Source organism: Australozyma saopauloensis, chromosome 6, assembly GCF_035610405.1.
Source record: "Australozyma saopauloensis chromosome 6, complete sequence".
Taxonomy (NCBI): Eukaryota; Fungi; Ascomycota; class Pichiomycetes; order Serinales; family Metschnikowiaceae; genus Australozyma; species Australozyma saopauloensis.
This window is the reverse complement of record NC_086136.1, coordinates 454,660-482,653: the sequence shown is the minus strand read 5'-3', so window position 1 is coordinate 482,653 and position 27,994 is coordinate 454,660. Positions and strand designations below refer to the sequence as shown.

Genomic DNA, 27,994 nt, shown 5'->3' with positions numbered 1-27,994 from the left:
ATGGACCAGACCACCAAACGTCCGCGTGACGGCGGTCTCAACGATCCTCGGTTGGGGTCCATCGACAGGAACTTCAAGTGTCAAACGTGTGGCGAAGACATGGCCGAGTGTCCGGGCCACTTTGGCCACATCGAGTTGGCCAAGCCCGTGTTCCACATCGGGTTCATCTCGAAAATCAAGAAGGTCTGTGAGTGTGTATGTATGCACTGTGGTAAGGTGCTTGTAGACGATAAAAACCCGCTCATGATGCAGGCGCTCCGCATCCGCGACCCGAAGAAGCGGTTCAACGCGGTCTGGAACGTATGTAAATCTAAAATGGTCTGTGAGGCCGACACCATCGACGAAGAGGGCCAGCTAACCTCCGGAAGAGGCGGCTGTGGCCACACACAGCCCACCGTGCGTCGAGACGGCTTGAAGTTGTGGGGAACATGGAAACAGAACAAGACGTTCGAGGATAACGAACAGCCCGAGCGCCGTTTGTTGACCCCCTCGGAAATCTTGTCTGTTTTCCGTCACATCAGCCCCGAGGACTGCCACCGTCTCGGCTTCAACGAGGACTACGCGCGACCCGAGTGGATGTTGATCACCGTGTTGCCGGTGCCTCCTCCTCCTGTGAGACCCTCTATCGCTTTCAACGACACAGCGCGTGGTGAGGACGATTTGACCTTCAAGTTGGCCGATATTCTCAAGGCCAACATTAATGTACAGCGTTTGGAAATGGACGGTTCGCCGCAGCACGTTATCAGCGAGTTCGAAGCGCTCTTGCAGTTCCACGTCGCCACGTATATGGATAATGACATTGCAGGCCAACCACAAGCGTTACAGAAGACAGGCCGTCCGATCAAATCGATCCGTGCCCGTTTGAAGGGTAAGGAGGGACGTTTGAGAGGTAACTTGATGGGTAAAAGAGTCGACTTCTCTGCCCGTACCGTCATTTCAGGTGACCCCAACCTTGATTTGGACCAGGTCGGTGTCCCAATCTCCATCGCTAGAACGCTTTCATACCCGGAGGTCGTGACCCCTTACAACATCCACCGGTTGACCGAATACGTGCGTAACGGCCCTAATGAGCATCCCGGTGCCAAGTATGTGATCAGAGACACCGGTGACCGTATCGATTTACGTTACAACAAACGTGCTGGAGACATCGCTTTGCAGTACGGATGGAAGGTGGAAAGACACTTGATGGACAACGATCCTGTCTTGTTCAATCGTCAACCTTCTTTGCATAAAATGTCGATGATGTCGCATCGTGTCAAAGTCATGCCATACTCTACGTTCCGTATGAACTTGTCTGTCACTTCGCCTTACAATGCCGATTTCGATGGAGATGAAATGAACTTGCATGTTCCTCAGTCGCCAGAGACCAGAGCTGAGATGTCGCAGATTTGCGCCGTGCCTCTCCAGATTGTTTCTCCTCAAAGTAACAAGCCAGTCATGGGTATCGTGCAGGACACGTTGTGTGGTATTCGTAAGATGACCCTTCGTGACAATTTTATTGAGTACCAACAGGTGATGAACATGTTATACTGGATTCCGAACTGGGACGGTGTGATTCCGCCGCCAGCAGTGCTCAAGCCAAAGCCGTTGTGGACAGGAAAGCAGTTGCTTTCGATGGCCATTCCAAAGGGTATTCACTTGCAGAGATTCGACGATGGAAGAGACATGCTCAGTCCAAAGGACAAGGGTATGCTTATTGTGGATGGTGAGATCATCTTCGGTGTGGTTGACAAGAAGACAGTTGGTGCAACAGGAGGTGGTTTAATTCACACTGTTTTCCGCGAAAAGGGTCCACAACCATGTGCCCAGATGTTTAGTTCGATCCAAAAGGTGGTCAACTACTGGCTCTTGCATAACGGTTTCTCCATCGGTATTGGTGATACAATTGCCGATAAAGAAACCATGAGAAACGTCACCCTGACGATTTCCGAGGCCAAGCAAAAGGTCCAGGAGATCATCTTGGACGCACAGAATAACCGTTTGGAGCCAGAGCCTGGTATGACGTTGCGTGAGTCCTTCGAGCATAATGTTTCCCGTGTTTTGAATCAAGCTCGTGACACTGCAGGTCGTTCTGCAGAGATCAACTTGAAGGATTTGAACAATGTCAAACAGATGGTTACTTCCGGTTCCAAGGGTTCGTTCATTAACATTTCGCAGATGTCGGCCTGTGTTGGTCAGCAAATTGTCGAGGGTAAGCGTATTCCTTTCGGATTTGCCGACCGTACCTTGCCGCATTTCACCAAGGACGACTACTCTCCTGAGTCCAAGGGTTTCGTGGAAAACTCGTACTTGAGAGGTTTGACGCCGCAGGAATTCTTCTTCCACGCCATGGCTGGTCGTGAGGGTCTTATTGATACCGCCGTCAAGACTGCAGAAACCGGATACATTCAAAGACGTTTGGTTAAGGCATTGGAAGATATCATGGTTCATTACGATGGTACCACGCGTAACTCTTTGGGCGATATCATTCAATTCGTCTATGGTGAAGACGGTATCGATGGTACTGCTGTTGAGAAGCAGTCTGTGGACACTATCCCTGGTTCCGATGCCAGTTTCGAGAACAGATTCAGAATCGACGTTTTGAGTCCCGAACACTCGCTTCCGGAATCGCTCTTGGAGTCCGGTAAGGAGATCAAGGGTGATGTCGCGTTGCAGACTGTTTTGGATGAGGAATACTCTCAACTCTTGAACGATCGTGCATACTTGCGTGACGTCTGTTTCCCCAACGGTGACTACAACTGGCCACTTCCTGTGAACTTGCGTCGTATTATCCAGAACGCTCAACAAATCTTCCACAGCGGACGTCAAAAGGCGCTGGACTTGCGTCTAGACGAGATTGTTCATGCAGTCAAGGAATTGTGCGGCAAACTCTATGTTCTTCGTGGCAAGTCAAAGCTCATCAAGGAGGCTCAAGAAAATGCCACTTTGTTGTTCCAGTGTTTGTTGCGTTCCCGTTTGGCCGCGCGCCGTGTCATTGAGGAGTTCAAGCTCTCGCGCATCTCGTTCGAGTGGGTTTGCGGAGAAATCGAAACCCAATTCCAGAAGTCGTTGGTTCACCCTGGTGAGATGGTCGGTGTTATTGCTGCCCAGTCCATTGGTGAGCCTGCCACCCAGATGACGTTGAACACTTTCCATTATGCCGGTGTGTCTTCCAAGAACGTCACCTTGGGTGTTCCTCGTCTTAAGGAGATTTTGAACGTCGCCAAGAATATCAAAACTCCAGCCCTTACTGTCTATTTGGAGCCTGAAATCGCTGCGGATATCGAGAGAGCCAAGGTTGTTCAGTCTGCTATTGAGCACACGACTTTGAAGAACGTGACCCTGGCTACCGAGATTTTCTACGACCCAGATCCAAGAAGCACGGTCATTGAGGAGGATTACGATACCGTTGAGGCTTACTTCGCTATTCCGGACGAGAAGGTCGAGGAGACCATCGATAACCAGTCTCCATGGCTTCTCCGTTTGGAGTTGGACAGAGCCAAGATGTTGGACAAGCAGTTGACCATGGCCCAGGTGGCCGAGAAGATCTCCCAGAACTTCGGTGAAGACTTGTTTGTCATCTGGTCCGACGATACCGCTGACAAGTTGATTATTAGATGTCGTGTCATCCGTGACCCCAAATTGGAGGAAGAGGGAGACCACGAAGAGGACCAGATCTTGAAGAGAGTCGAGGCTCACATGTTGGAGACCATCTCCTTGCGTGGTATTCCTGGTATCACCCGTGTCTTCATGATGCAACACAAGGTCAACACCCCAGATGCTTCGGGTGAGTACACTCAGAAGCAGGAGTGGGTGTTGGAAACCGACGGTGTCAACTTATCCGAGGTCATTGCAGTTCCCGGCGTCGACGCGCTGCGCACATACTCCAATAACTTTATCGAGATTCTCTCGGTATTGGGTATTGAGGCTACACGTACTGCCCTCTTCAAAGAAATTTTGAATGTTATTGCTTTCGACGGTTCGTACGTCAACTACCGTCATATGGCTCTTTTGGTTGATGTGATGACTGCCCGTGGTCACTTGATGGCCATCACGCGTCACGGTATCAACAGAGCAGAGACCGGTGCCTTGATGCGTTGTTCTTTCGAAGAGACTGTCGAGATCTTGTTGGAGGCTGCCGCATCTGCCGAGTTGGACGATTGTCGTGGTATTTCTGAGAACGTCATCTTGGGTCAAATGCCTCCTTTGGGTACCGGTGCTTTCGATGTCATGGTTGATGAGAAGATGTTACAACAGGCAGGTCCAAGTGACGCTGGTCGTGCTCAAGTGGGTGCTTACGCGGATGACGGAGGCGCCACCCCATACAGAGAATACGAGATGGAAGATGACAAGATCAAATTCGAGGAGGGCGCTGGCTTTTCGCCTATCCACACTGCGAACGCATTTGACAATACTGGTTCATTGACCTCCTATGGTGGACAAGCATCTGCTTCTCCAACATCACCATTCTCCTATGGTGCTTCTGCTGGAGGATTTGGTGCAGCTGCTTCGCCGGGCTACGGTGCTACGTCGCCAACGTATTCGCCAACCTCGCCAAGTTACTCTCCAACTTCGCCATCGTACTCGCCTACATCGCCAAGCTACTCGCCAACTTCTCCAAGTTACTCGCCAACCTCCCCAAGTTACTCGCCAACCTCGCCAAGTTACTCGCCTACGTCGCCATCGTACTCTCCAACTTCGCCTAGTTATTCACCAACTTCGCCAAGCTACTCGCCTACGTCGCCATCGTACTCTCCAACTTCGCCAAGTTACTCTCCAACTTCTCCAAGTTACTCTCCAACTTCCCCAAGTTACTCGCCTACGTCGCCAAGTTACTCGCCAACTTCGCCATCGTACTCTCCAACTTCGCCTAGCTACTCGCCTACGTCTCCATCGTACTCGCCAACTTCGCCAAGTTACTCGCCAACTTCACCACAATACTCACCAACCTCCCCACATTATTCTCCTACGTCTCCTCTGTACTCGCCAACATCTCCACAGTACAGTCCAACGTCTCCGCAGTATTCTCCTACGTCGCCTTCGTACTCGCCAGGTTCCCCAGCGTACTCGCCAAGCAAGCCTAAGAAGGAGGATGAAAGCAGTGATTAGAGACTCGCATCATGTAATTAATGTAACTATAATAAAAAGAAAGGATTATACACTAGAATCGTGCTATTGTAGTAGACGTCATCAGAACAAAACATGACCATATATGATAATCATGGATGATTTACGTCGCCATGTCTCTAATTGTATCGCATATTTATTCGCCCTTCTTTTTTAGTGTACTCATCTCCCTACGTCATTTCGGGTGCTTTACCCCAGATGTGCGATGATCATCGCGGACATTAGAAGTTTATCCGAGAACACAAAATGTCACGGAAACCTCCCAATGCAGGCTCCGGATCAATTAAAGATATAGAAAAGAAGAGGAAAGAGGTTCTCAAACCAATTCTAGAAAACCCGTTCACCAAGGGCTTCGAATGGCCAGAGCCAAATCCACAAACCCAAGAGAAGATAATGGATTTTCTCACGCATCTCCTCGCCCGATACGGCCAGTATTGTGCTATGGTCAAGGGAGGTTCCAGCTCCAATGTTCCAGTTCCTTCGGAGGCTCTGAAGATCACTGTAGGGTTCAATTCGACGGTGAAACGACTCGAGGCACAAGCGGCACCCAATCGGGAAAAGCTACTAGGCAAGAAGGTGTCGCGAAAGGCAAAGAGTGGAAATTCATCAAACGAAGCGCCAGCTCTGTCTGGGCTGTCTGAGCCGGAGTACGTGGGTTTCGTCTTTGTAGCCAAAGCAGACATTACTACGGCGCTTCTCACTGACTGTTTCCCACAATTGGCTCTAGCGGCGTCTCAACCTGGTAGATCGCGTGTGAAGCTAGTTGCGCTTCCTCGTGGTGCAGCGTCGAGGCTTCTGAAAGTGCTTCACACGGAGAATGCCACTATAGTTTCTCTTTGTGAAGGGTGGGCAGATGCTGAGCCGCTTTACACGCTATTGCGTGACGAAATTCCAGATGTGCAAGTTCCATGGCTAGAGCAGCTCTTTGATCTGGACGCAAGTGACTACCATTCGTTGAATGTTGCGTTTTTGCGCACAACGGTGCCGGTTGGAAAGCTGAACAAGCAGAAACAAAAGGGCGGTCAAAGTACCGAGAAAAAGGTGGGCAATGTTAATGAAGGGAAGAAGAAAACTGCAGCCCAGACCAAGGTTGGTCTGGATCCCAAGGGCGGCAAGGGACAGAAGAGAAAAGCCGAGATGGAGAGCAGCGCAGACAGTGGAATGTCAACATCGAAAAAGGCGAAGCCCGACGGCAAGCCAAGTGCTACTTAGGCTCTGCTTGCCTTTTTGGCTGCTTAGGCTCTGTTAGGCTCGTGCTACTTGGCTCTGGAAGTGGATGTAGCATTGGGTGAATGCCGGATTAGAAAAGAATACATTCAGTAAACTCTGATAGATCAATTATTATTGTTTGGTGGAGCGACAGATTCGAGTCTGATTTCCATTATTTTAGACTGAGTAGGGGTCACGTTAGTTCAGGCACGGAACTCTTTGGTAAGACCCAAACTCACGATACAAAGGCAATGAAATGTTAGACTTAAAAATTTTTGAAGTTCTTTTCAAAATTTCTTGTTGCGCTTTGGGGGATAAGCCGTGGATGTATGGGTTGTGTTCCACATTATCTACAATGCGAGCAAACCATGTCAAGGCGCCAAGTGGATAAATGAAAATTGTCCGCTAATAATGAGACTTATAGACATACAATGTAAAATGACATATTAACTTTCATTTTTCTTTATTAATTGAAGATCGGACTGGAGTAATTCGTGATATTGTTCAAAATGGGCACAACTGTCGAATACAAGAAATGCATTCGGCCACCATAAATCGAATCCATGCCGAAAACCGCCAGGAGCTATATTCTGCAGCTGCATTCGTAAAAACTCGGCCCTGACCCAAATCTGAACCAAAATGTATGGTTGTAAGCCGTCCATTGGTTCTGTTAGAGAATTCAGTAATCAATAAGTCAACGCTGATGAAGGACACATAAAGACACGAATCAAACAAGCCCAGAGATGAAATCTTCTACATAAAATATGAACAAAATCCCTTCCAAATATTCAGTTTTCACATTTAAATGGTACCAGTATATATAAGTGCTTCCCGCCGACCAATGGCCCTAGAATCCCCCCAAAACACACCATTTCCGCCCAAAAAAAAGCACCCTCATATTGCCCCAAAAAAAGCACATCATATTGCCCCCATAATACGAACCCCCTTTCCCAAATCCCCCCACCTGTCACGTCTCCCACCTCCCACCACCCGCTACTGCACCTAACCCCCTCCGTGTTTCAGATCCAAAACCTGTTTCAGATCCAAAACCTACTCCAACTACAATCCCATCCCAATGTCGAACTTCGCGCTCAATCTAGAACTCCCGTGGGTGGAAAAGTACCGCCCCCACAAACTCGACGACATCGTCGGCAACGAGGAAACCATCGAGCGCCTCAAACTCATCGTAAAAGACGGAAACATGCCCCACATGATCATCCTGGGCCTTCCCGGTATCGGAAAAACCACCTCCATCCACTGCTTGGCATACGAGCTCTTGGGCAAAGACCTCTATGCGCAGGCGACGTTGGAATTGAACGCCTCGGACGATAGAGGCATCGATGTAGTCAGGAACAAAATCAAGCAGTTTGCACAAACGAAGATTTCGTTGCCGCCGGGCAGACACAAGATCGTGATTTTGGACGAGGCGGACTCGATGACGCCGGGCGCGCAGCAGGCGTTGCGGCGCACGATGGAGTTGTACTCCAACACGACGCGGTTTGCGTTTGCGTGCAACCAGCTGTCGAAAATCATCGAGCCGCTCCAGTCGCGGTGTGCCATCTTGCGCTACAACAAGCTCGCGGACGACCAGGTGTTGCTGCGGTTGCTCGAGATCGCCAAGTTGGAGCAGGTCAAGTATAACTCGGAGGGCATCAAGGCGCTTATATTCACCGCGGAGGGCGACATGCGCCAGGCCATCAACAACTTGCAGAGCACGGTGGCCGGGTTTGGCTTTGTAGACGACGTCAATGTGTTTAAGATTGTAGACCAGCCGCATCCGTTCGTCATCAAGAAGATCTTGAGCTTGTGCCTCTTGGACGACAACATCGACGGCGCCATCGACTTGTTGGATACGTTGTGGCACAAGGGCTACTCGTCCATCGATATTGTGACGCTGTCGTTCAAGGTGGCCAAGACGTTGCCTGGCATTCTGGAGCTGGCGCGGTTGGACGTCATCAAGGAGATCGGTTTCGTGCACATGCGTGTTTTGGAGGGTGTGCTGACGTATTTGCAGTTGTGCGGCATGTTGGCCAAGTTGGCGCTTGTCGCCAAGTAGGTGTTGAAGGGACTCAAATGGGTTGTCGCCAAATAGATAGTGAATAGGGACTACGATGGGATGTCATGGAATATACAAAATAGAGGATACTAAACATAGCGGACGTCAAATTATTCTTCTATTTGGGCTCTAATTAACGGACTTACATGACAATGTGTTACAGAGCATCAGAGCATCAGAGCATTAATATAGCCTTCTATTTAGGCTTGTAGGCTTCGCAAAGCATCGAGAAGTGCTCCACCTGTTCCTGAACAAATGTGATGGGAGAGCTTTCGAATTCATTGCGCAAGATGGTGGTGACCAAGAAGTAATTATTGAATAGGAACATCTCTCTCTGCGACGCCTTGGCCTTGCTGGATCCAAACACTTGTTGACTCGTCTTTGTCAATGCACTCTCGTAATCATTGCGCAATCTCACAATCGACATGCATATTGGTTCGCCCTGGATCTGCTCCTGCTTGTCTTCTGCCATCTCTTGGACAAATGCCAATTTGAGCAAGCCGGAAAGAAGCAGCGCGAATTGCTGCGTTGTGTTAATTGGGGCAAGACTTTTGGCCAAAGTCCGGTGTGACTGAGTTCCCAATATGTTCTTTTTAATAGCCTCGCAGTTGAGATCAATGATTTTGGTGAAGTGTGGCCACAAAAGCAATATCAAGGAGTTGTGATACTCGTCCATTACCGGAATATGGAATTCGTTGTGGAGAGCAAAACTTGCGTTTTGTATGATTCGAATCATGAACAAGATTGCATAGCTGTCACATGGAGCCGATGGTGAAAACTGGGCCTTTACAGCTGCTGTTGCTGTGAGGCGAGCGCCGAGAGATTGGTTGGAGCTGGTCGCCAACCAGTTGGCGAGTGAGTGGCCAATTTTGAAAATCCCATCAAACATAAATGGACACCAGTCGATAGCAGGGAGCGTCGATGAAGAGGAGGAGTCCAAGGAATTCACGTGGTCAAATTTCTCTCTACCCTGATAGAAGAAGTCGACGAAGAAGAGATATTCTACAATGATGTTATCTAGCAAAGCGTACGACCATTGCTTGAAGAGAAACTCCAGCCAGTAGGAAAACGGAGTTGTTTCTGCAATTTGTGAAGGGATACATTTACGGCCCTGTTCGTCTTCGCTGGTGGAAAAAATGGACATACGTTTGTCAACGGACAGAAAGTACTCGGAAAGAGAGATCCTGGAAGCAGCTCCGGAAGGGGAAACGGTGCCTGTGTCCATGAAGCCAAAGAGCCCCGGTTTTGCGTCTGAATGGTCATTTGAGCCGCCCAAAACAAACAGCAGATCGATATTTTTGAGCTTGAGCTTTTGTAGAGAGTACAAGTACTTCGAGAAGCGAGCAGTGTAGTACCATTTCATGGTGTAGATGTAGGCCAATTGTAGCTGGTTTGCCAACTGTGGCTGGCGCATCTTGAGGAAGGAAAAGGCCTCTTTTACTCGCAGAAGTCTCTCCTGGATCACCTGGGACGATGTCTTGACGGACAGGCGTAGCTGGCGGATTTGTTTGATGAGATGGTCACGGACCCGCTCGACCGCTTTGTCTTCGATGATGGCCAAGCCTCTTGTCAAGTCTTCGAGCGCCTTTGTGTTTTTGTACTGCTCGAAAGATGAGTCTCGGTTAATTTTCAGGATGAGCTGCTGTTTCTCGGAGATGAAGCGGATGTTCTCGATCCATTTCTCATCGACAGGATCACTGGCAATGGAAACAGCCACCGAGGGGGGGATCATGAGATCCAACAAGATCGGATTGAGTCTCTCTACGATGTTCCGCTGGTAGTCTACATTCAGCGACAAGTCCTGCGATTGGGCCTGGAGAGCCGCGAGCGACTGGGACAACTGGCCCACGCTGGCATTGAACTCGTGGAGAAAGTCGCCGACAGGCTGGAGTTTCGCTTTGAGCGGCGGAAGCAGGTCCTGGAACGTCTGGAAACGTGCCGTGAGGACGCCCAAGTCTGCGTCGGAGAGGTTGCCGAAAACGTCTTCCGATTCTGATGTGTATGGTTCCAGGTTTTCGAGGGGAAGAAGCGATTGGAGGTACGATAAGCTCATGATTTTAGGGGCTACAGAAGGGTATTAATGTGTTCTGGAAGCACTCAATTGTGTATGAGTGATCGTTAGACAGAAATGGAGAACAAGTATGAATCAATTGTTGTATCTTGTCAATTGTTGTATCTTGTCAATTCTTGAGTCTTGTCAATTGTTGTATCTTGTCAATTCTTGAGTCTTGTCAATTGTATGGTTGAACTAGAACTTGTCAATTGTATGGTTGAACTAGAACTAGCAACACTGGACCAGTTGACGTTGATGTAGAATTACTAGGAGGTTCAGTTGTGGTAATGGGAGTGGATCTACTGGCTGTGCTATTTGTAGTACCGCTAGTGATAGTAGTATTGGAATTAATACTGATAAGATTGTAGCGGCTGTGATAGATAAATCACAGTAGTGCTAGAACTCGCAGTGTTAGTGGTAGAGTACTAATAGTACTAGTATCAGTTATAGTACTGGCGATAATAGTAGTAGTACTGGCGATAACAGTAATCGAGTACTAGTGGTTGTAGTAGTACTGGTGATAGTAGTAGTCCCAGTTGTAATGGAAGTTCTGGTTGTTATAGTATTACCAGTTGTGGTATTTGCGATAGTAGTGAGAGTACTAATAATTGTATTACAGATGGTATCACTAGTTGTAGTAGTATCAGTTATAGTAGTAGTTGCAGTAGTAGTACTTGTATCAGTTGTTGTATTTGCGATAGTAGTAATAGTAGTACCAGTGATAAAATACTGATAGTAGCAGTAGTAGTAGTAGTGGTAGTAGTGGTAATCTGGGGATATACCTACCAACCAAACCAACAACTCCATCTAAACTATCACAAAAAAAACCAACCGCAAATCGAAAACCAACAAAATCTCACTTCTGCCCTATAAATACCCCCACTTTTCCCACCTTTAATCACCTACGTTCATCTACTTTCCCCATACATTTTCCAACCACCGCGCGCTATCTGCACGCCCAATGTTTGCCTATATCCAAGTCCCACTATCATTACCCCAGACTCATCTCCACGCTGTTTCGTCCCCAGAACCCCAATTCGCCATGGACGAACTGCAGCCGCCACCAGAATCCCCGGCCGCACCCAACGACCCGCTTTTCCGCGAGAAAAACGACGTCCCGGTCGCCGAGCCGAACTCCGAATCAAAACAAGATCAGCCCCAGATCTCGCCCCTCTCGATCACAGAAGCGCAGATCTCGGTCACCGACGCCCAAGAAGCTATCATCAGCTACCCCTATGCCATGGGCGAAATCCTCAGCATGCGTGCCGGGCCCGGCAGCGGCAAAACATTCACGTTGATCGCCCGAATCGCACAAATGCTCCAGGATGGAGTCGAGCCAGACGAAATTCTCGTGCTCTCGATGGCCAACCGGTCTGTGGACGCGTTGCGCCAGTCGCTCCGACGCCTCGTGGGCGCGCAGAAGGAGCAGTTGGTGGCCGTTTCCACGTTCCATTCGTTCTGCGGATCGCTCTTAGACTCGAGGAGACCGCCCGACGAGCCGCGGCCGCGCGTGGCCAACTCCAGAACGATGTTGATGTTCGCGGACTTCTTCCTGAAGAAGCTGGTGCGCATGGGCGGCGAGAAGATCGACGGCTTCGTCAACGCCCGGCGCATGGCCGAGTTCTTGCCGCTCCTAATCTCCCAGCGCGTGTCCGTGGAAGAAATCGCCCGGCGCTACAAGATCAACGCGGCCTACTTGCTGCAGGTGGTGGACTACCTCCAGCGCTACGGTCTCACGGTGTACGATGATATCATTGACGATGCGATCCGCCTACTAGACTCTACAGCGGGCGCCTTTGACGAGGCCATCAATCTGAGCGAGCCCGAGTTGGTGGACCTGGCGTACCTGTGCTTGGTGCCGGAGGTGGCGAAATATAAGGTCGTCATTGTGGACGAGTTCCAGGACATCCACCCGATTCTTCTCGACGCCATTCGCTCAATTGTAAACTATCCCACGAACGACATGTACGGCCAGCTGAAGCATTTGACCGTCTCTGGAGACCCACGCCAATGTATCTACGAATTCTTGGGCAGCTCCTCATCCTACGTGGCTGACCTCAAACAAGCGTTCCCGCAGATGCACGTTGTGGAGAAATTACTTAATGAATCTTTTCGATGCACACAGCCGATTCTTGACGCAGCTGTTGGCGTTGTGGAAAGCCCCGACTGTGCAGGCGACAGAAAGGAATTTACTCTTCAGAGCTTGCGGCTCACCTGCCAAGCCGTCCAACCCATCGTATATTCTTGCAACGATTTCGAGGCAGAAAGCAAACTCGTCGTCGATGAAATCGTGCGGTTGCTCTGTCTTCTGGGCGGCGAAATCCAACCCCGAGATATTGCAGTATTGGGGGTGACAAACAAGCAAGTTGAGGATTTCCAGCAAGTGCTTGGCGACCGAGCGGGCATCTATAGCCACAAGGTGCGTTCTGTGAGCGAGTGGCCCAATACCGAGCTTGGTGTGTTTAGAGTCATTGCAGGAGTAATTAGCGGACACTCGCATGCAAGCTTTGACTTAATTGCAATATTGCAGATCCTCGACAGCCAGACCGGATCCAGCCAGAGGATCACCAAGCTCTTCACTCAGAGCATTGAAAGTATTGACAGAAATGACCAGCGGAAAACGCCCAACTTCTTCGAAGCATATTTACGAGACCAATTGGGCAAAGATCAAATTGGCGCTAACTCCGAGCTAGGCAAAATCTACAAGGGCCGGCCGGAGCAACTCCGACTGCTCGAAGCATTCTTGAAGGAAGTTCAAATCGAACGTGACAGAGTCATGGAAACGCATCCGAAAAAGCCCTTGGCCTATGGTCCGATCGAATTGGCGCAGTGCTTTTGGCGAATGGCCAGAATCAAGCCAATCGGCGAGTATCTCGAGCGAATCTCGGCGAAAAGTGGCAGTTCTGCGCAGGTTGACGACCACTTCCAGTCCCTCAACAACACCTTGCACCATGTCTACCAGATGTACGGGTCGTTGGACGACCAACGCTCCATGACGTTTGTCGACTATTTCCTCGAAAAGCACGACTGTGAGGTTCCCGCCGCAATAGGCAATTCGGTCGAGGTATCGACCATCCACTCTGCAAAGGGGCTTGAATTTCCTGTTGTGTTTGTTCTTGGCATGCAGCACCGCGGGGGATCTGTCATCTCGTCATGGAATAAATGTTTGGCGCCCATCCAACCAGATGCCGAAGAGAGTATCGTCATGGCAGCCCGCGGCGCCGAATATGGCAATAAGAATTCCCGGCTCCTCTACGTGGCCATGACTCGTGCCCGCAACTTGCTTTACGTGGGCACCAACGTGGACTACTCGGAGCTACTGGACACGACTCAGGCCCACTTTGCGGACTTTGGCTGCCCGCTTCCGCCAAACCGCATAGGGGATCCGATTTCCAAACAGAGCCATTTTGCACCCAGAAAGACCTTGCAGAGCCTCTCCATGCAAGTCTCGAACGATGCAAACAAGGTTGTGCAGACCAATCAACTGCCTGCCTCGATGGCTATTGATATGGCTGCTGAAGAGGCTGTTGTAAGGCCGGTTGTAGTGCCTGGACATGGCGCACCATTTCTTAAATGGTATTGCACAGACACATCCCGGCCCCCTCGGACGTTGGAGAATTTCCAGACGGGGAGTCGGCTCTGGAGCCAGTATTCGCAGCTACATTCGCTCAGAGCACAGAGGCCATTTGTACCTATCCGCTCTTATAGTTGCTGGACGAAGATGCAAACGCAGCCGGGGCTAAACCGCGCGTGGTGCCAAATCAAAAACTTCGTAACCAGACTTCCATGCAGATGAAACCTGCCTATACTGCAGAATGGATGGGATGGCCCGGTGCTATCGAACTTGCAATTGGGTACACAACCAGGACCTCACCCCCAGAAGGGATGATTTAACCGGTGACTCAGATTCGAAGAAGAAAAGTCGTTCATATGTAAGAGGAAGGGGGGCATTAGTCGGGAATCAGGGCTCGCCACCCGGCCATGTACTTTTTTTTTTCTTAGCTATGGCTGAGGTGCATGGCGACTAGATCTGGAAGCCTTCTGGCTGTCGGGTTTGCAATCGCCACCATTTTCCTGCCAAAAGGCACCTTTTCCTGTGCCCCATTTTCTGAAGCGTCTATCCGTTTTCAAATTGGTGTGCCCCTGGCACACACCACACTTTATTGATCCTGGATATATAACTGTTGACTGGGAACGTCATTTGCAGTATTTTTTCTTCTTTTCTGGAACAAAGTTATAAAGGTAGTATTGCAATACTCGCCAGAAAAAGCCTTCTTTTTTTTCGCCATCTGCCCCGCGGCTACTGTCGGCGGCTCTGTTTTTGTTTCATGAATTCTAACCATGACCAACAGCTGGAGCCATGCGATCCGTTTGTAAAACTAGTGAAGGATATTCCTCAGATATCTCAGTATGTGGACACAATTCAGCTCGGCCCCAAGTCGGCGGAAAAATTCGAATCGACGGGGAAGGTGGAGGGTCTGATGTTTGTTTTCCGAAAGAAGAAAATCCCCATTGCATCGGTCTCGGATCTAAACTTGTATCGGCAGTCGCTCCGCACGTTTGAACTTGAACGAAACAATAATTCCAAGTCCAGGTTCAGCTGTGACCGCTGCCGGAAGTATAAGAAGAAGTGTTCCAGAGACCTCCCCGAGTGTGAATACTGTGTTTCCAGCGAGGAATACTGTTCCTACCGCCCACGTAAAAAAATCACGCGGCGGCAAACGAAAGCTTCGCGAGATTCGCAACCGGGCTCCGACTCCACTGTCAAGTCGCCGAGTGAAGAGATGTTGGAGCCAATCTCTCGCCAGACCTCTGAAAGTTCCAGCCACAAGAGTAAGAGCTCTGAGAGTTCTAGTCACAAAAGCACCAGCACCATTTATCAGCTTCTTAATTGATCGCAGGTCTCATCTAATTAGCTCCTTTCTATTCACTTCGTCTTATCATCGTCTAGACGGCTGGCCTTCATAATTGCATCCCTAATCCATGTTCATAGACCCATAATTATTTATTACTGAAAATGCATCTTAGTTGAATTGTTTACCAAGCTTTGAAAAAAAAGTGTATATACTTCGTCGGCCTGTATTCGTTGGGCCATCGTCACGATGTAAAAAATATAAATATCAATACAAGTTGAATTCCATCACGCCATAGAACTACGACAACATCGTGGCTCCTCATGACAATTTGGACAATAGACTGAGAAGCCCGGAGTTGGGCTGGCTATTGTTCTCGCCGTTTACATCTCCACTTTCCATTGAATGACCGTTGGTGCCAGAACCCCCAAGCGACGAAGGATCGTATGAATCGTCTTCAGACTCCAGCTGGCGTTCGTGTCTTAACTCAAGATCGTCTTTGTGGTGTCTTTCGAACTCTTGCCTTTCACTATCGTTGAAGTCGTAACCATTGGTTTCTGTCAGCTCCTCATCATCAGACTCATTCTCACTGCGCAAGATTTGTATCGAATTGGACTGCTCATCTCGTGTAAACTCCTTGACCTGTATGTCCTCCGAAAACGCAACAGTTTTTTTGGTAGACTTCGGTGTCGTTGAAAGGGCAGACGCCGAAATATCTGCCTCACCAGACAGGCGACGTCTCTTCAAGCCACGGTTGATCGAAGCGTGCGAACGCTCAGAATTATCGTCACTATCACTCGAGTCGACATATGTTGGAATAGACATGTCGTCTTCCTGAGCCGATGTCTCGAAGACAGGCGATGGCTCCTCCTCTTCATCCATCTCAGTCTCAGGAGCCTCCGGTTCGGGAGACGTGCCCAACATTTCGTGGAGCTCCGATTTCGTAGACTTCAATCGTTCGAGACGCTGTGCAATGATGTTGAGCTTGGTGTCGTCTGCTGCAAGTCCATCATTGAGTAGATTGGAAAGGTTGCCCAAGACGGAAATGATATTTTTGCGCACGCTCAGCGCCTCCTCTAAATTCTTCGTAGTCATGTTGCAGAGCTTCTCCAAAACATTAAGCTTGGTAATGTACACATTGGGCAGCGGAAGGTTGTCCAGATTCTCTGGGTTTTGGGGTAAATACTGTTTACACTGAACGCCCACTTGAGATAGATTAGAAGATGCTGTGGAAAGAACACTCTGTAGGTGGTTGTAAAGGTCGTTCAAATGGACCAAATCCGTAGCGATGGGCGCCAGGGCCAGTGCTTGGTTCGTTTTACTAGATTGAAGATCGTCGCCCAGGGCCAGGAACTCCTGGCCATTCTTCAGCAGCTCGATCGCCAGGCGCATGTTTTGAATATCTACTTTCGTGAATATGGCCCGCTGTTCCCACACGCCCACCAATCGTTCCAATTTGGGTTGCAATGACGGATTCATGGTCGGATAGATCTTATGGAGAATATTCGGCAACAACTTGGAAAACTCCTCGGCAAACTCGGGCTTCCGCTTATGTCTTGCCTGCTGCACAACGTCATTGCACAAATAGAAGAGTGCGAGCTTCTTTTTCAGGTTTAGACTGGGGTCTTCTGAAGTGATGTATTGGGCCCAGAGCTCACAGAGCTCTTTGCAGTGTCTGTGGTGGAAAAGCAGCCATTGCGAGATGGAGACGATGGATTCCTGTGTGTCCTGAAGCGCTTCTAGCTTTTTCTGGTAGACCAGCGACGAAAACGACATTATTGGTTCGTCTGGAGTAGTTGAGCTGAGTGAATGTGGGGTTGAGGGAGTGATGAGATGAGGTGTTTGGACAATCTAGATTTTTTTAAGAAACTTTACGCAGACTTTTATTTTTTGGATTTTTTGGATGACTGTTGGTGGAAACGTTGCGCGTTTGGGATTGTGTTTCTCACGTTTTGTTTCGGATCAATAGACTGAGATGGGAAAGAGAAAATTGAATTTACGTTAGTAACTGAGTTCGATCTTTCTGTTTCTTTTGTTTTAAAGACTGATTGATGTATGAACTAACAGTTTTACTGCTTTTACATGTTTCTTGGGTTGTGGTGGTAGCGAAGTTCGTCTGGATTCAGAACAAATACTACAATAAAAAAAAAAATAGTAAACTTGTTCTATGTTACAAACTAATTGGTACGTTCTTTTCTGGTTCCACTTGGGAATCGTGGGTTTAAGAACAGTCGTTTGAATTGAAGAGACGCTTCAAATATCTACAATATGGGACTCTTCTCATCTGGAAGAGAAATAGTCACAAATTCGACAGTACATAGAATTTTCATGTATGTGCTTGGACCCATTGCTAAGATCATGCTTTTTTTGGTCCTAATCGGGTGCAATTCCTGGCCAGAACTGAAGGGTACAAGTACGCCCAGAAACATAAGAGAGCTCAGTTCACGATTGAATCAGAGCGACGCAAATTCTGCGAATGTTTAATTATTTATCTTAATAGTAAACACTTTTGCTCTGCATTTGACCAATGACCTCGAGGAGTGATACATGCCCATACAAAGCCTAAGCTCTCAGTATTTGAGGGATTATAAACATTTGACATAACATTAGTGTCCGCGAGTAGGAAAAATTCAGTCATGAACCTTAATCTTGAATTGGAGACGCATCGAAGAGTTGACTCAAACCTACTCGAAGCGAAGAGGTTTTTTTGATGACAGAGGATACAGCATAGCCTCGGCCCTAAATGTGTGTGTTAAAAGCTTGAGTATTGGCTTGGATCCTCTAATTTCAACCTTAATCAGTACTAGACTGACTTTCTTGCAACATTTCTGAACTTTGTAGTTCTTATGAAATGCATTTAATAAGAGCCAAGGTCTTCTGAGCTTACTTCAAAATGGGATTCATTCAGTGTCTCGCAACTGAATTCATGTTGAATAATGATAGGAGTCATTTAACTTCTGTTTGACGATGAATCCAGGAACACTTATGCCAAGAAAGTGTGTGCATTTTGTTTGGATAGAAACCGATGTTCAAGTTTCTTGTGATCATAGAGGCGTCCGAGAAAATGATAAAGATCACAAGGTTTTAGGGCCTGAGTCGATGCGCATCCTTCTTGGACTAGTAAAACTCTTTCATCTTTGTGTTTGAAGAAAATCAATCATTCAGAAGTGATGCAAACGCTTTAATCAAGTTTGGGGAGGTTTCCAATTGAGATAAATAGACTTTCTGGCGAGTTTTGAACAAGCTAAGTGTAGGTGATACTCAATCCAGAAACAGACCTTCCGTCATTAGACATGATATCATTTCTTCGAATCTATAACGGTTATCAATTGAGGGAACCCAAAGAAGATGTAGAATTTGTAGGTTAGCTTGTCGCCCAGAGAACCTCTCAGAACCCATTATCAGTAGTCCTATAACTCCATAACACTCTGTCTATATAATAGAGAAATTCATTGCAAAAACGCTTCTCAAATTTGTGGTTATACTTGATTTTGGGTAGTCATGTACGAGAGCACCGATGATGTCCATGAAACAAGCACGATCATAAGCAAAGCTCGCCTTCGTCGAATCCAGCGCAAATTTTACGAAATGAAACTAAATTTTCACTTTTAACACATGTGACAGAAATTAAATTGGTGTTGTCACCTCCATTTGCAACCGTGGCTGGCCCTCCAACGCAAATCCTACAACAGAATGACCATGAACACAGCGAAGAAACTCGAAAGAATCAGAAACGAGGTTCGAATTCAGACACCTGTACAAGTTCAATATTACAATCGAAATGTCCTATTTTTCTTTGCCCGATTTTTAAAGGCACATTCAAATTCTCTGACTTTTACGAGATGTCTATAGAATTGTGGATTTACGAAAACACGGGTGACGTCTGGACCCTGCAGATCTCGGCAAATCTGGAAAAATTACCATACTAAGAATTAATAATACGAAGACGCCATAACCTACACTATCAAAGACCGCTTCCTCTCAATATGTGTTTGTAGTGGGTCTAGCATTTGCACCCAGAACCGATGTCAGATTGCGTTATTGGAAACCCTAGATCGACCGTTGGCCGAAAACTCGGAGACCGAAGAAATCGAATTCGATGGGGTCATGAAACAGATATCTGAAACAGCGACCTGAAACAAATTTTGTCCAAATTGGAAATATACCCTCTGAGATCGTCAAATCCAAACAAACAACGGAAACAATAACAAACAGATAGAGCGAAGTAAGACGCATCCTGCCGACAAATATAGTTGACGCGGTTGGCGGGGGCCACATGCACACCTCCATATGACAATATGCAGTCCACATATTGAGTGGCAGCGGGAGATAATATCAGAGGGGATGCATGGGGAGTTAAGTTGAGGGATTTAAGTTTTCTCGGTGCAGGACGGAATGGGAGGAAAAATTAAGTTGGCCGTTGAAGGGGCACTAGAGAATGTTCGTAGGGAAAAGAATAGAATAATGAATAAAACAAGAGTCTACAATAAAAGATATTTGTTGAATGTTTATTAATTTAAATGTTTAACACGTAGCATGGGCTAAAAACTCAAGGTTCAAAAAACTTACAACAAAGCAGCGGCAACAGCGGCAACACCAGCAGCAACACCAGCAGCTTGCTTACCGGCACCAGCAGCGAAAGTAGAAACAGAAGCGACGGTGGTCTTGGTGGTAGCAGCGGAGGTGGCTGGGACGGTGGAGGTAGCTGGGACGACCTTGGTGGTTGGGACAATGCATGGAGCAGTGATGGTCAAGGTGGTTGGGCCAGTGACGGTGATAGCAGTTGGCTTGCAGACGTCCTCACACTTGGTGATGGTGACAACGGTAGCGTATGGGCAGTAGGTGGTGTAGCCAGTGACGGTAACGTTAGAGACAACGGTGGTGTTGACGTAAGCAGCCAAACCAGTGGCAGACAAAGCAGAGATAGCAGCGACGGTAGAGAATTGCATTATAGCGAGTGACAATTGATCAGTAGATAGAGAAGAAAAACTTAGAGCAGGGGAAATCCCAGGTCCTTTTATAACTTTCAGGAGAGCGGTGTGCAGATACGAGATGAGGCAATTACTACATGCAAGCAGGGTACGCAAATCAACTTGACTCATAGATACAGTCCGGAAAAAAGTGCGATTCCGCCATCTTCACCGGGAAAAAGAAACAAACATAGGGGAGGGGGGAACCGAATACAACGGTCGACAGGGGTAGGCGTTTTACAAAAATCTCTACAAGAAATAAAGCGGCGGCCAGTTTATGGTTTGCACTTTTTTTAAATTACTTCAGGGTTTAGACTGTCTAATTAGACCCCATATTCACCAATGCACCTTCATTTTTTGTCTCTGGATGGCTAGATGGACATCCCCCAGCGATACCTGCATGCAATAGACTGCAGGTTTAAGGTTGCCTTCAATGCACACGTCTCAGCGTCTCTGCAGGATTCTGCAGCACTATTGTCGCGGTCTGCAGGCAGGACGCAGCCCAAATTCGAATGCGCTTTGAAAGTGGCGGTGTTTTCAAGGCCCTGCAGGAGCCGTCTATTGGGGGACCTCAGGGCGTGCTGTAGTGTATTGCCACTACGTGTTATTGATTATTGGTTGGTTGGTTGGTTGGAACGAACGACAATAGGGGATATTAGGAGAGAAAATAATCATTTCAAGCTTGGAAAAGTTTTGACGTCTTTGACACATTTCTCTTAAGTTACTTCCTTGGAAGGATTGGCACAATTGTCCAAGAATTTTTGTCACCTCTCACCCTCTACTATTGTCTTGAGAGAACTGGAGAGATGTTTCCATTGTCGTTACGGGCCCTGGCCCAGGATGCAGGTACTGCACGCGGACACATTCCGCATTGTTTTACTTTTTCTATTCAAGGCAACTGAGATGCGAAGAGCATCGCCTGGCCCGATGCCGCCATCAACTGATACCGAGAGCAATGAGGTTGCGGACTGCAGGAAAGCCACTGGGTGCGTTGCTACTGGCTCATTTCCCCATGGCCTAGGGCCTCGGGCATGTGCCCCCACGGGAACAAACCAAGGAAGCCCAATGGGGATAAATGTAGACAAATGGAGCCAAAAGCAGACCAATGAAGTCAAAATGAGAGAGTCGCAATCATGGTGTGGTTGGATGCTCAGGGTCTGGATGTGAAGTTTCTGTTTTTGTTATTGTTTTTTGTTTGGACTGTAGCTGCAATTCAGTACAATCATTTCCCACCACGCATTTATGCCTACACTACAGGAGACTCGTGGTGCTATTAATACTTGTTGCTACTATAATTAAATATTCAAACCAAATTATCATAGGCAGATGGTTATTGAAGAGTCTGGCGTAGTTGTCTGCAAAGAAATAAGCTTTAGGGCTCATTTACTGTCGCCGCGGCTGTTTGGTGTGGAATGTTCAAGATGGACCTGAACAGCTGGAATGTGCAGTTGACCCCTAACACTAAAATTTCTTTTATGTTCCTCTGCAGACACTCCCCTATTCTGTTGCAGCTGGCACGTTCTCTTTGCCGTCTAGATCGTGGAGGTGGTATCAAGGGAATGTTAGATTAGGGAAGGTGGACCATCAGATCTATAATGCTGAGGGAAGATAAACATAGAAAATGGCGCTTGATTGGCATGTTTGCTATCATGATGACATCTGTTTGTGTTTTCCGTAGCGCTCATTCCCTAGTTCAGCCGGTATCTACGTGGCTGTGCTAAACATCTAGGATTACTGTGTGCTTGTGTATGTGCTACACTATGCAAGTATCTTTCATTTTACATTTGAGGTTGTGTAGGTATGCTTGTGAAGCGTAGGTTTAAAGTCTGTGAATGTACTATGATATGGCATAAGACTGATATGAAATTGATGGGCGCACAATGAATGAGTACATTATGCTTGTCTACGTAAATGTCCGTCTACGTAAATGTTTGTCTACGCAATTGTTTGTTTCCGTTATCGTCTAGATAGACATTCAGGTCAATGTTCATGTGAATGTGTCCTATGTATGAATGTCATTAGACATATACAAAATGCCACAAGAACTCTTTTTAGATATCCTACAACTTCCTCAAATATGCGGATTGTCCTAAGACCCCAACTCTTGCATCTCTCAAAAATGCACTCAATTGCCGCAACTTTACCTACGCAGCGTCACATCCCAACGCTGTTTCTAAACCTCGATGTGTCTTGGCACCCGATACCAATCCACCACACAAATTGGGCATGTTTTGAGACAAATACTTGCCCGCCCCAGTTTTTTTCCAGGTTTTGACGTCATTGCTTTATGTTGGTTGGCTGGATGTACGGCGGCTATGCATGCACTATGAGACTTGCCGCATTGGGTTGATTACGTGCATGGTGGTTGGGTAATTGGTGGGAAAATCTCTCACCAGTAGTCTATTGTGGAATTGAAGAAACCGGAAGAACGTTGATGTCTGAGATTCTGAAGAGACCTGTGTTTTTGAGTAATCGAATTTTGTTTGGCAAACTCAGATCACGGACTGTGAAAGAAATGCACTATCGCACGTCAAAAGAAATAAGGTTGAAAATTTGAGATAAAAAAACGCCTCACCTCATAAAATAAGGTTTAAGGCTGCCGGCTAGATTCACAGCGCTGTTTCGCACTTTTGGTCTCACCTGGACCCTTGTTTCGCTGGTTCGGTGGTTTTGATGTCTGCTAATTTCACCAGCCATGTTGGTCCAGAACAGCAATATTTATTTGTCAATGGTGAGATAGCGTCAATTTTTGATAACGATAACGGAGGTAATTACACGATTCCGTGTTGATAACCAGCATCGAAAGGTGGAAGTGAGTTTGTACAGATGCGTCGTAGAGTCTAGTGATTCGCTCAGTTACATGCTTCTTGTAAAGGCGCTGTGGTATTGACTAGAACGTAGGACCATGGCGTTTCGAGTTCAACAAGAGTTTAGTATTTTGATCGATTGAGTATTCACTGCTCCTCGGCACAAACCACTTTGGCACTGTATTTACACCATAAGCACTCATCACTGAGAAAGTTACCTCCGTAGGTGCGTATTTCTCGCTTTATTGTGTTTCGTAGTGGCCAGTGTCGAATAAATTGTAGAAACAAATCGAGTGGCATGAGGAAATATTCTTGTTCTTGAGTGCAAAACAACTGAACAGTTCGAACCACGAAGAAGAAAGAAGCCTAGCCGATGGATATCAATTTTGCCGTTCATTGATATAGGCATCATCAAGTCGAAGTTCTGAATTGTAAATGCCATCGTTTCTTTCAAAGCTTAAGCTTCTTTGCAACCTATGATAGTTTGAATCACCGTAGCGCTCGAATCAACCAATTTGTTTTTCCAAGCATCTACCCGTCAATTTGACGTTTCAACCTTTACTGGCTAACGGTGTCGATCTCGTTCTTCAAATTTGGAGTCATAGTTTAAAGCTTGGACCTATTCTTCCCGCTCGATCAGACCCAATTGGAAGCCGAAAAATTGTTCAGTTCCATCACAAACAAAATAACATTCATTTCAGAAGATCTCCACCAACTTTGATACCTGCTACAGCTCAATCGGAACTCTCCCACTGTCCTCTACTATCCAGTTCCACATGATCCTGGGTCACATTCAGACACCACTAAAAGAGAACTGAATTCAAAAACTGCTCCAAATCAATTCCAACTTCTCTAAAAGGCACTTTTCTTCCAAATCCGACAAATCACCCTTCCTCTGTATTTCCCCATCTCACCGCCTCTACACACACCCAAACAAACACCTCCAGATTCACCAAACCACGTCAAATGGGCAGACTCAAGCGAACAAACCCCGAGGAAAACATGCTGCAGGATGGAGCAGCCGTCCGCCGATCCCCCAGACGAAAAACGGCATCGAAAAAGGTTCAGCTGGCGCTGGTTTCCTCGAAAAATACCCCTAAGAAAAGAGGCCGGCCAAAAAGGGACCAGAACCTCAGTCCTACTCCAGAAGCTCGCAAGTCGTCGACTGACGATGGCGAAGGGTCGACTTCGCCCGAAAATGGGTCCGGTGCGGCAGTTGAGGGCCAACTGCAGAAGAAACAACGCGGTCTCAAACCTAATAAGAAAAAGGCAATTGCAGCCGCCACAACTGCCAACGAAACTGCTAGCGTGGCTGCAAACGGCCCGGCCATCACCGAAGAAGAAATAATGTCCATCGACTCGCTGGAAAAACTCGCTCAAATCATGACTAGACTCGTCTACACACAACAGGACCAGGCGTTCAGTGAATACAGAGATCTCACCCGCGAGCGCATCGCCCAGCTCGAGAAAGAAAACAAGTACTTTCAGGAGCAGTTGCTCATGAAGCAGGATACCATTGACACACTTGCAAGCCAGATTCGAGAGCTACAGAGTAGTAGAATAGGTGCTTCGCGGATGATGTCTACACCACAAAGAGCACACCAAGCAGCGTATGAACTGCCAATACGGAAAAATAAGGCCGCGGCCGCAATGATCGATCCGAAAGATATGGAGCAGGAGTTGAAAACAATCTCGTTTACCTTTGACATGCTCGAACTACTTACAGGAGCACGAGTGATCAACTACGAGGAAGACAAGGAAAAGTTCTATTTCGACATACGGCAGACAGATACAGGCAAAGAGCCCGGCCTCCCCCACCTCACCATCGAGTACCGCTTGGTGATCAAGCGCCAGAACGACCTGACGGCGGAAGTTACCTACATCCCCCTGTTCCTCAAGGCCATGAAAACTCCAACGTCAGACCCGGAGCAGAAGGAGAAAAACAAGCACGCCGAACAGGTCCAGGAGCATTTGCCCGCATACTTGCGCGACAACCTAAAATTTCCGTTCAACACGCTTCTGCAATTCTCATGCAAGTTGAGTAAGGCACTTAATAAGAGCGGGAGGTCACGATGAATGTAACCATTTTAATGCATATTGTTTCTATATTTACAAAGTAAGGGTGAGCTCGCCGTTGATCCGTTTGACCTGCAACTTCTTCAAAACGTCCTTCTTGTCGAGCTTGGCGTCCTTGGAAATGGTCTTGATCACTTTATACAAGGGTCCCGAGGAGAATTGGGACAAGTCCACGGAGGACTTCTTTGGCAGCTTGTCTTCCTTTTTGGACAGCTTTTCTGTCTTTGTAGGCTCTTCCTTCTTAGGTTCTTCCTTCTTAGGTTCTTGCTTTGGAGCGGGCTTAGACTTCTTTCCCTTGTACAAGGCCTTCTCGTACTTCTCTGCCTCAGAAATGCACTGGGTGTGGCTCTTGTAGTCCGAACCTTGGAAAGTAGTGGAACAGTCAATACATGTGAAATAAGCTCCTCTGCATCTTTGCTTGTGCTGGTCCAATTTTTTCTTGATGATGGTGTCGTTGCACACCTCGCAGGAGAAAGAAACCATTTGGTGGTGGGTGAATTTCGCGATGATCATCGCCTCACCAAATACGGAGATAAGGTGGGAATGGGCCATTGTCGGAACTGCAGCTCAAGAGATCAAAATTCACGGATCGGTAGCAATTCTCGAATCTTGATTTGTCAAAAATTTCCATTGTGAAATTTCCTTTAACTCTACGAACCCGTCGTTTTGAGGCCCTTAATACACAAGACAGAGCATTACAATGAAATCCCCCAGAAATCCTACGAGCCAGGTCTCCACCAAACAGGCTCGTCCTCCTTTTTTCTGCCTACACGCACAATCTCGTAGTCGTCGTTGATGTCGTCCTTGTGGTCGTTCAAAAGACCCTGGAGCCTGTAGAAATCGTCCTTTTCGTCGAACGAGCGTCTGTTTTCGATGACAGAAAGCATTTCTTTCTCGCTGATCTGCTTGTACTTCTCATCGAATCTTTCCCACTTGACGGCGGTGAATTTCTGGAGATAGATCGAGCCGGCAACAATACTCAACATGAAGGGGAGCCCGAAGTATAAGAAGTGGTTCTTTTTAAGGAGTTTCATGTATTTGCCTGCGAGACTCTTGTCGTAGGCCTCCTGGTCTTTTTTTCCTCTGAACACTCTGCTTCCGAGATTGGCCATTTTGTAGTTAGTAGTTGGTGATTGGTAGAGGTGGATATGGAGTAGTGGTTATGGTTTGGGAGAAACGGTGAGAATTTGAAGACGGAAGATTTTTTATGTTTAAATTTGGGAATTGTTTTTGCTAAGTTTGGGGTAAGTTGCAGCTTGAGTACGTAGATTAGATCTGGTGATTGCTTGTTCCGAGTGGTGAGATGGATGTGTGGATATTTTGGCGACCTGTCAATCGAAACGATCCATTTTGTAAATTGAGGCAAGTTGAGAGAAGGTAATTTTTAGGGTATGGAATGGTCTCAAATATTTTTGGATTTCGTGGCCAGTAGAGTTCGTAGGGGCAAATGTGTAAGTCTTCAATGGGGAGCAAAGTGTTGTAGCTTAGTTTTTTGGGGTTGTGAGAAATGGAATGTTGGCAGAAGCTTCAGGACCTCGAGGAAATTTGAAGTTCCTCTGTTGTGATAGTGTGTTTGTAATACCATTGTTGAATCTACTACTGGACAAATATAGTAAAGCCAGGGGCACATACCTCGACCCTGAGCCAAATCAAAAAACTGAGATAATTCTCCGATGTAATTTATCGAGACATCAAATTGTTTCGCCGCCATGACAAAGCAAGTTAAGAACACGGCTCGTTCCGTTTGCACCCACAACGAAGACCCATAATTCACTCAAAACAACACATAGACGGGATCCAACATCATGAGAATAGAAATTGAGCAGAAACAGATACTTCAAATGTTAGATCTAAGCAATTCTACGATATACCGAGGATCGAACAATTCCGTAGACTTCACTTACGAATACAGTTTCGAAACCACCAAACGCTTGCAGGCACAATTTCCTCACATGCATGCTCAAGAACGAGTCTTTTCGGAAATACATAATGTGTGACACATGCAAGTATATACTCATGATCAGACATACAAAAACACTGATGAAGATACATACTAGTACATATACTGATGGAGATATGTAGATGTGGCTAGGGACAAACCAAATAATACTCATGAATACCTGTCATCACAGTATCAAATACTCACAAATAAAAGTACAAACTTCATGGATGTACATATGTCCAGTGTTACCCACGACACATACACACAGCCAAATAGATACAAAGATAAATGTAGAATACCGTAAACACTCATAAACAAGAACAAAAAAAACAATTTCAATAAAAGAAACAAAAGAAAAAAAAAATGCAATGACTATCATAAATTATCATATACCCACGCAAACAGACCCTCGCTCACTATACTCACTAATTAACCGAGCACCGAGTACACATTCCGTGCCACCACCTAGAGGCTCCCACCAACCACCAATCAACGACCCACCAACCCCACCCAAAAAATACCAACCGCCAGTGCTCATAACGCCACCCTCTTATCCGGACAGAAATATATAAACCCCCCAATTCCCACCCAATTCCCATCCACTTCCCACATTTCTCACCTCTCAACCAGTCCCCTCGGCCAATCATGTACACGCTATGGGACGGCTGCGGCCGCCAAATTCCGGCCCCAAATCTATGCGGTGCAATCGGCCGTGGACCTGCAGATAGTCGGCGGTTTGTTCGCAAAAAGGAAACAAGGGCGTCCTGCAGCCAGAGCGGGCGCCTAACGTCAACTGCTCAGGTGTGTTTTTTTCTCAACATCTCCAGCACATAAACGGACTACCCCCGTACAGAACAGCATCGTTGTCGGTGGAAACAAAAAAAGAAACTTTCTGCCTAACGCGCGCATCCCAATTAGGAAG

General features: G+C 47.2%; 11 protein-coding genes across 11 annotated transcripts; 6 read left to right on the top strand and 5 right to left on the bottom strand.

The window, feature by feature from the left end:
- PUMCH_004792 (DNA-directed RNA polymerase II subunit RPB1) lies at window positions 1-5,088 on the top strand (the record flags this gene model as incomplete). Its single annotated transcript, XM_063023713.1, has 1 exon — window positions 1-5,088. One exon carries the CDS (start codon window positions 1-3, stop codon window positions 5,086-5,088), a length of 5,088 nt encoding a protein of 1,695 aa, XP_062879783.1.
- Window positions 5,089-5,352: 264 nt separating this feature from the next.
- Window positions 5,353-6,318, top strand: PUMCH_004791 (uncharacterized protein; the record flags this gene model as incomplete). Its single annotated transcript, XM_063023712.1, has 1 exon — window positions 5,353-6,318. The coding sequence occupies one exon, from the start codon at window positions 5,353-5,355 to the stop codon at window positions 6,316-6,318; it is 966 nt and encodes a 321-aa protein (XP_062879782.1).
- A 1,072-nt stretch (window positions 6,319-7,390) lies between these two features.
- Window positions 7,391-8,371, top strand: PUMCH_004790 (uncharacterized protein; the record flags this gene model as incomplete). Its single annotated transcript, XM_063023711.1, has 1 exon — window positions 7,391-8,371. One exon carries the CDS (start codon window positions 7,391-7,393, stop codon window positions 8,369-8,371), a length of 981 nt encoding a protein of 326 aa, XP_062879781.1.
- A 196-nt stretch (window positions 8,372-8,567) lies between these two features.
- PUMCH_004789 (uncharacterized protein) lies at window positions 8,568-10,424 on the bottom strand (the record flags this gene model as incomplete). The annotated part of the gene is made up of 1 exon (XM_063023710.1): window positions 8,568-10,424. The coding sequence occupies one exon, from the start codon at window positions 10,422-10,424 to the stop codon at window positions 8,568-8,570; it is 1,857 nt and encodes a 618-aa protein (XP_062879780.1).
- A 961-nt stretch (window positions 10,425-11,385) lies between these two features.
- On the top strand, window positions 11,386-14,220 carry PUMCH_004788 (uncharacterized protein; the record flags this gene model as incomplete). The annotated part of the gene is made up of 1 exon (XM_063023709.1): window positions 11,386-14,220. The coding sequence occupies one exon, from the start codon at window positions 11,386-11,388 to the stop codon at window positions 14,218-14,220; it is 2,835 nt and encodes a 944-aa protein (XP_062879779.1).
- Window positions 14,221-14,752: 532 nt separating this feature from the next.
- Window positions 14,753-15,319, top strand: PUMCH_004787 (uncharacterized protein; the record flags this gene model as incomplete). Its single annotated transcript, XM_063023708.1, has 1 exon — window positions 14,753-15,319. The coding sequence occupies one exon, from the start codon at window positions 14,753-14,755 to the stop codon at window positions 15,317-15,319; it is 567 nt and encodes a 188-aa protein (XP_062879778.1).
- A 279-nt stretch (window positions 15,320-15,598) lies between these two features.
- Window positions 15,599-17,053, bottom strand: PUMCH_004786 (uncharacterized protein; the record flags this gene model as incomplete). The annotated part of the gene is made up of 1 exon (XM_063023707.1): window positions 15,599-17,053. One exon carries the CDS (start codon window positions 17,051-17,053, stop codon window positions 15,599-15,601), a length of 1,455 nt encoding a protein of 484 aa, XP_062879777.1.
- A 2,789-nt stretch (window positions 17,054-19,842) lies between these two features.
- PUMCH_004785 (uncharacterized protein) lies at window positions 19,843-20,379 on the bottom strand (the record flags this gene model as incomplete). Its single annotated transcript, XM_063023706.1, has 1 exon — window positions 19,843-20,379. The coding sequence occupies one exon, from the start codon at window positions 20,377-20,379 to the stop codon at window positions 19,843-19,845; it is 537 nt and encodes a 178-aa protein (XP_062879776.1).
- Window positions 20,380-24,020: 3,641 nt separating this feature from the next.
- Window positions 24,021-25,130, top strand: PUMCH_004784 (uncharacterized protein; the record flags this gene model as incomplete). The annotated part of the gene is made up of 1 exon (XM_063023705.1): window positions 24,021-25,130. The coding sequence occupies one exon, from the start codon at window positions 24,021-24,023 to the stop codon at window positions 25,128-25,130; it is 1,110 nt and encodes a 369-aa protein (XP_062879775.1).
- A 33-nt stretch (window positions 25,131-25,163) lies between these two features.
- Window positions 25,164-25,682, bottom strand: PUMCH_004783 (uncharacterized protein; the record flags this gene model as incomplete). The annotated part of the gene is made up of 1 exon (XM_063023704.1): window positions 25,164-25,682. One exon carries the CDS (start codon window positions 25,680-25,682, stop codon window positions 25,164-25,166), a length of 519 nt encoding a protein of 172 aa, XP_062879774.1.
- Window positions 25,683-25,849: 167 nt separating this feature from the next.
- PUMCH_004782 (uncharacterized protein) lies at window positions 25,850-26,242 on the bottom strand (the record flags this gene model as incomplete). Its single annotated transcript, XM_063023703.1, has 1 exon — window positions 25,850-26,242. The coding sequence occupies one exon, from the start codon at window positions 26,240-26,242 to the stop codon at window positions 25,850-25,852; it is 393 nt and encodes a 130-aa protein (XP_062879773.1).
- Between the last annotated feature and the right edge of the window lie 1,752 nt (window positions 26,243-27,994).